Genomic DNA, 8,046 nt, shown 5'->3' on the forward strand with positions numbered 1-8,046 from the left:
CATTTAAAAAATAAAAAATACATTATTATAATTTTATTTTAACTTTTTATATAAATTAGATTTATATTTTTTAATTCTTCTAAAATAAAAGATTAAACTAAATTTGAAATTAAATAAAAAAAACTAGTACTTTCATTGAAGGTGACCTTAAAGGCTTCAACTTCTGTTTTTTTCTTTTAAAATAATACCTTACAAAACTTATGTGTTCAAATTTTATCTTTTTATATAATAATGCAACCTTTAACTCAAGATCTTAGAAAAACTAACCAAAACTAAAACATAGCTTTTAAGTATGGGGGATTTACGCAGTGCATTATATTAGATATCATTTTTGGGATTCAACTGCGTTAAGTAAGTCATTCAAACGTATGACCATTTCCATGAGAGGTAGTCGTAACTGACTAATTTCTCATGATTTTTGAATAGTTCACTTAGCACTCATTGCATCGGGTGATGCTCACAGGGGTGAAGAAGTGGGATTGAAACTAGTGAAATGTGGAGAATGAATCACATAGCATCAATCATCACTTCCGGGGCTTGCACCCGGTAACCAGGACTTCCCAGGAGGTCACCCATCCCAGAACTCCTCTGGCTCAAGCGCACTTAACTGTGGAGTTTTTCCCCACAATCAAGCCCACTTAGCTTGCTACCCCATTTGCAAAACCTTAGCAAGTATTGTGCCTCATGAACCATTCAAGTAGAGATCCCTTGACTCTTTTTGAATTTAAGTATGGGGGATTTACGCAGTGCATTATATTAGATATCATTTTTGGGATTCAACTGCGTTAAGTAAGTCATTCAAACGTATGACCATTTCCATGAGAGGTAGATATCATGCATATTTTATTCATTTAAAAAATGAAAAATACATTATTATAATTTTATTTTAACTTTTTATATAAATTAGATTTACATTTTTTAATTCTTTTAAAATAAAAGATTAAACTAAATTTGAAATTAAATAAAAAACTAGTACTTTCATTGAAGGTGACCTTAAAGGCTTCAACTTCTGTTTTTTTCTTTTAAAATAATACCTTACATTGTCAATTAATAATTAATAGCGGATATTTAAATATAACTAAACAAATTAAAAATATAAAAAAACAAAATTTAATTTTAAATGACTTATTCTTTTTAAGCACTGCCAATGAATGGATAGCATGAATATTTATTATCATTGTGAATTGCCCATTGAATAATTGTTATTATTATTAATTGCCCACTTATATTAGCCCGCAATATATATAAAAATCATTGTTATTTTCCCACTGCGTTATAATGTTTTATATCAAGATTACATTAATGCAGGCTAGTTAGTTTCCTTTCATGAAATAATCATTCCTCATACCATGAAAGCTTCTCGCTTTCTTTAAACTTAAATTTAGAAATACAGGTAGGCTCCAACACTTTGACACAAATTGACAACGCAGTAGATCAAATTTCAGTTAGTCCAGATTTCGCCATTAAACCTGCAACCTGGGTTTCTTCACAACTCACTTATTCTTAATATTTATTGGAATCCAAATTAAAGGAACTTTAACAGAAAATAACATATATAATATTTTATTATTAGTCCAGAGTAGTCCAGATTTCGCCATTAAACCTGCAACCTGAGTTTCTCCACAACTCACTTATTCTTGATATTTATTAGAATCCAAATTAAAGGAACTTTAACAGAAAATAACATATATAATCTTTTATTATTAGTCTAGTTTAACAGGGCTTATTTCTAATAAGTAGTTAGGTAAAAAGGTTGTTACCTCTGCTACCCAATTTCAATATTGGGCTTATTTATAATGAGTAGTTAGGTAAAAGGCTTGGTATCTCTACTACCCAATTTCAATTCCCTGCAGATGCTAATGACATGATCATACAAAAATATTGTTGTAAAGAATAAATGCTTATGAATATTGCTATATCAACTCTCACTCTTATTAATTTTCTTTAAAAAACAATTACCACTTTTAAAAGGTATTAAATAATATCAAAGTCAAGATCTGTAAAACTGGTCTTTCATTTACATGTGCAGTCGAGTACAAAGACAGAAACCAGAAGTTTCAAGAACGGGAAAACACAGCAAGGTACCATCTCGGTCCTTTTCTTCTTCCAGTATTGCAGATTCGAACCCAGAACAGCTCGAAAGCCACATCCGCCATTACTCACATTAACCGTGAAGTTTACAATATAAACAGAAGGAAGCGATTGGTCAAAAAGCAAGCAAAAAGCCGTTCATCCTTCACAAAAGTAAAAAGATAAAGAGCCTAAACACTAGCCTCTGGTAAACAAAGGAAACCACTGGTCATGAAAGCTGGACTGATAAGAAATCATGACCATAAGCACCAGCACAAGCAAGCCGACCCCCCAGGGCGAGCCACCGGCCCTATGGATGGCGTTGGGCTCCGATCGAGGCAACGGCAACGTTGGCTTCTCCACCACAGACAACCAGTGGACTATCAAGAGCAACAACACGGGACACAGAATGAGCACCACGTTGAGCTGATCCATCAAACCCTCCAGCGCCGATTCGTAGGTCATGTACCACGAAAACATGAGAAACAACGCCACGATCACCAGAATTAAGAGCACCTGTAAAGCAGACGGCGACGCAGAAGCCATTGTTCCAAACAGTCCTCCACCGTTGCGCCTAGGTTGAGCTATGGTATCTCTCCTGGGCCTCTCAAAAGCCCTACATATCAGCGAGCCGGGGGATGCTTACCCTAAAATAGGGGATGCAGGAAAGCAACAAGTAACAGAAGCACGTGAATCGCAGCACTCGCGAGCAGACGTCGCCTTGTTTTTCAGGCAAACGATAAGAAGGGAATCGCACGCCTGTGAGCCCCTAGTGGCTTCTGTAAAACTTCAAGATAAGAAACAGAGTATAAATAATACCAAAGGTCTGTACAAAAAGCGTGGGCCTCCGAGCCGAAAGCTACTACCGGCACATACAGTGTCCCTGTCCTTTCTCGTCGTTTGCTTGAGCGAGTTTGCTGCGCGTAAATGGACGCTCGATCAACGGTCTAGATCTCTTCTCAGATTTCCAGATGTTTCCTACCTTGACACGAATCCCTAATTTCATTGTGACCACTGCTTTTCTGACACGACTAAAACTCACAGATCCCTAGAATTCAAATCAGGAAAAGACGTTTTGTCAAATAAAAACAGATGAAGATTCAAAAAGCCAGAAATCTATCACCGTCTTTGGGGAATCCAATCCACACGCTCACCACTTTGGAAACCCTACCCTAGGAACCAGGCAACCCATATTTCTCCCGGTCCATAGGATATTTAATGAGGTGGGGCTCCATATGCTTGTCCTTACATTCAAACTTGTATAAATTTAAGGGTAGGTATATACAACCTGAATTTAAATCTGTATAAAATTAAGGGTCTGTATATATTGCTTGACCGTATTAAATATTTTATAGACTGGTAAATAAGTTTTTTCTGAAATCAAGTTCCTAGGTTTTGGGATCAATAATATCCACACTGCAATTCAGTTTTTAATGTTGGCACAAATGGTAATAACTTATTAGATTCTAAAAGAATCATAATTTGATTCACTATCTATTACATGTCTTAACATTAAACAATCGGAATTTTTGTATAAATTTAAGGTTCGGCGTATACTGCTTGACCGTATTAAATATTTTATAGACTGGTAAATAAATTTTGTCTGAGTACCAAGCCCATAGGGTTTTGGGGTCAACAATATCCACACTGCGATTCAGTTTTTAATGCTGGCCCACATGGTATATAATTTATTAAATTCTAAAAGAATCACAATTTGGCTCACTATCTATTACATTTTTTAACATTAAATAATTGGAATATATATATATATATATATATATATTATTGAATTGAATTGAAAAAATCTCAAATAAGAGTGTGGTTATTTGTTATTTAAAATATTTTTATATTAAATAATTTAAATTCAAGTTTTTGAAAATTTATTTCAAATTTTTTATTAAAATTTATCAAAAATACTCTGCAAAAAGCTTATTTTGTCTATAAAGTAGACTACTATATTATGCATCCCAACATTAAATGTTGTGTAATATTGCAAATATTAATAGTTGGAGTTTTTGGGTTTAGTGTGAGACATTTGTTACCTTATTTGGTAATATTTTTTTTGGTGGATTTTGTCTCAAATTCAATAGAGATTTATTGGAATGGTAAATTTAAATTTGATTTCTGTGATTTGCACCTTTTAAATCTTTAAGGGTTAGTGAAGACGCTTTATCAATTTATGTATTTAAAGATTACATTTAAAGCAACAAAAAATATTGCATGACCCCTTTTAATGGACTTTCCGGTGCTGGAATCTAGTGGAAAATTTTGAACTGAAATCTTGATTTGTGTTATTTACACTGGTTTTTTGACTGCATATATGGATTCAGCACTTTGAAAAACCCCTAGGGCACTTCAATTGTGCAGCGGTTTCCTATCAAGCTTGTGATTTCAATAATTTATCAATTTATGTATTTAAAGATTACATTTAAAGCAACAAAAAATATTGCATGACCCCCTTTAATGGACTTTCCGGTGCTGGAATCTAGTGGAAAATTTTGAACTGAAATCTTGATTTGTGTTATTTACACTGGTTTTTTGACTGCATATATGAATTCAGCACCTTGAAAAACCCTTAGGGCACTTCAATTGTGCAGCGGTTTCCTATCAAGATTGTGATTTCAATAATTTCGTGCCAAAAAAATTAGACGGAAAAAATTTTCAAAAAAATTCCCAAAAACAACTCTATTTGAAAAGAGATAAAAATAAGATAAAAATAAAAACATTTTAACCAAAAAAAATACACCCGAAAAGAAAAAAAAGAAAAGAAAAAGAAAGATAAGATAAAAACGTTTTAATTTGAAACGCTGAGTTTTTTATCCCCATTGTTGGAAATCCAATCCACACGCACGCCACTTATCTCCTTTGAAGTTGTGCAATAGCGGTATTAAATGAGTTTAACAAAGCCAGAGCACTTTCATGGTTCTAAATTAACAATTAGAGCAATGTAATCGAGTATTATAATATTAAGTTGCACCAGTCGCCTGGTAACATGTGCCAGAGTTTGCGTTTTCTCGGTGGCTGATCTATTATTGGAGTATTACCACCACACAAAAAAAAATCGGTGCTCGATCTCATTGGAATATTACGCCCACATAATAAATATAATATATATATATATATATCGACAACTACCGGTTGTTGGTTGCTTATTTCAGCAGTGTCTTCCAAAAGGTTCAAAAGGTGCCCAATTAGTTGCCTTGATTCAGGAGTCTCTTCCAAAAGCTTGAAGGGTACAGAAAAGTGAGAAGTGGCCCAATCACCTCAATCAATTCACTTTTCTAAGCAAGTGTGTTATCTCCTTTTCCCATGACGTGGTGGACGGTGTACAAATATCAAGAGTTAATGCTCCTCCCTACTTTATTGTTTGTTTCCATGATGTTAATGGAATTCATTTGTTTTATTGGGTGGTTTGCATGTTATATTTGTTGAGTGGTATTTGCTTTATAGCTGTTTTCCATAATGTCATGCCAATTTACTTATTTTATGCTGGTTACTCGGTGGTTTGCATGTTGTATTTGTTGGGAGGTATTTACTTTATAGGTGTTTTCCATGATGTTATGTTAATTTGCTTGTTTTATAGTAGTTATTGACAAGTGCTTGCATGTTATGTTTATGAGTTATAATGTTAAGTGGTTTTCCATAATATTTTGTTAGCCATAATGTAGATAAGAAGTTATTTTTTTTATTTTGTAAATTAATTTTGAATTTATATTTTATTAAAGATTAAAAGTTAAGTTTGTTTAGGGTAGCTCAAGTGGCAAGCTTATCAAACTTAAAAAAAAAAAACCTTTGAAAACAATTTTATTTCAAAATATTAATTAATTTTATTTATACATTATTTATTTATTTATTACTTTTATAAAAATATTAACTTGTCTACTTTGTCCATTTGTTTGCTATTTAATTAAGACAGCGTACGAGGAAGGCACCAAGGATGATTGTTTGACAATTTAATTGGTCCTAAATTTAAATATGTATAAATTGATATTTTTTATATTATATATTTTTTCAAATATGATTGTTTGACAATTTAATTGGGCATAAATTTAAATATGTATAAATTGATTTTTTTATATTATACATTTTTTAAAGTTGGATACGAGATAATGGTGTGTGGATGTAGATAGAGTATAGATAATGGAAAGGTTCTCTCATTTCTTTTCAATATGATTATGCCTTTTTGTCTTGATGTTCATAGAATTAATAAATTTTCAATTTGGTTTATAATTTATATTATTTATTTTTAAACTAAAAAATTTTAATTTTTAAAATTAATAATAGTCTCGGTTTATAATTTATATTATTAATAAATTTCTATATAATTTATAAAATAATTTATATTTATTAATTTTTTTTTTAATTTATGTTAATAATTTTTAAATTTCTATATAATTTATAGAATAATTTATATTTATTAAAATTTTTTTTAATTTATGTTAATAATTTTTAAATTTGATTAGATAAATTTTTTAAAATTTTCTAAATAGTAAATATTGAAAATACTTTGATTTATGCTAATATTTTTTAAATTTTTTATTTTTTTAAATATTATATATTTAAATAAATATTTTTTATAATAGTTAATTTTAATCATTTAAAATTGTTATAAATATTATAAATTTGGTATAGTAATAATAAATTTAATAAATTTATTATAAATTTAAATACAAATTTGGTAATAGTAATAATAAATTTATTATAAATTCAAATAATATGCTTAGTTGATAGGCATAAGAATTATACATATCAAATTAATTTAACACAATTTAATAATTTTCAAATAATAAAATGTTATAAATATGAATTTCATATATTATATTATTCAAAATAATTTTCTAAAATATTTTTAAAATGTTTATTTAGAATAAAATATTTTAATATTTTAAATATTATTTTAATAAAAAGTATAACACATTCAAATTATAGTGAAAGTACAAGTGGCATAAATGTTAAAAACTATTTATGACCCGAATGGAAGGTGTTAAAATAATAATGCTAAAAAAATATTAAGTTAACTAAAAGTTATATATAATTTTAATTTAGAATTTATATTTAAATTTTTTTATTAAATGAGGATTATGTCATATTTGATTTTTGTTATTGATATAAGGTTTTATTTAATGAATTGGTGATATTGTGTTTACAGGATCTATTAAATAATATTTATAAGTTTATATTAAATATTGAAAAATATTTTTTTAATTAATTATTTAGTGTATTTTAATATATATAGTATTATTTTAGTATTAATATATTTTTTTTGTGTATTATAATAATCTAAGATATTAAAATGGTGTATGAAATTTTTTGTTTGTGAGATAAGAGATTTGCTTTCTTTAGTATCATAACCTTCCTCTTTATTCTCTAATACCAATACTCACTTTATTTTTCACAATTAAAAATTCATCTTTATGAATGGTGAAAAAGGAGCATCTTAGCAAAAAAAATTCACCAAAGAGAGTGGTTCCCTTTGCATTTTCTTTAAATTGTGATATTTTAGTTTAGGAGAATCTGTGTTAGTTAGGAGGTTATGTCAAAGTGTCCTTGAGGGACGGATGTAGAAAAATTAATAGGATGAGGTAGCATTAGTTTCTAGAAGAGAGCCAGATGTAGCAAGAATATGATAGGGTTGTTAATTAAGAGTCTCTATTTTGTAATAGAGATATTTTGATTAGTTAAGAGGATATAAAAGGTCGATTGAACAAAAAAGGGGATGAATCGAATAAAGAGAGAGAGAGAGAGAGAGAGAGAGGAAAATACCGTGTCTTATGTAGTTGTCTAGTTATGTATAATGAAATTGTTGAATCTTGTGTAATGGCCTAGTTCTACATAATTTAATTTCGAGCTTGAGTTATACTCTGTGTAATTATTTTGTGTTGGATTCCAAATGGTTTCGTTTGGTTTTATACCCTCTTGTTGTAACTAATCACTAATTTTGGTTGTGGGACCATTTAGTTCTCTAAGGCCACAAGA

At 29.6% G+C, this 8,046-nt stretch overlaps 1 protein-coding gene across 1 annotated transcript; it reads right to left on the reverse strand.

Moving 5' to 3' along the window:
- Positions 1–2,268: 2,268 nt before the first annotated feature.
- Positions 2,269–2,616, reverse strand: LOC149252710 (uncharacterized). The gene has a single exon (XM_089454247.1). It carries the CDS (start codon positions 2,614–2,616, stop codon positions 2,269–2,271), a length of 348 nt encoding a protein of 115 aa, XP_089310373.1.
- Positions 2,617–8,046: the final 5,430 nt, after the last annotated feature.

The sequence above is a fragment of the Pinus tabuliformis genome, chromosome 7 (genome assembly GCF_031772625.1).
Source record: "Pinus tabuliformis cultivar Carrire ecotype Pingquan chromosome 7, CPIR1, whole genome shotgun sequence".
NCBI lineage: Eukaryota > Viridiplantae > Streptophyta > Pinopsida > Pinales > Pinaceae > Pinus > Pinus tabuliformis.

Coding starts and splice junctions, on each gene's coding strand:
- LOC149252710 (XM_089454247.1), bottom strand. CDS start 2,616: ATGGCTTCTGCGTCGCCGTCTGCTTTACAGGTGCTCTTAATTCTGGTG.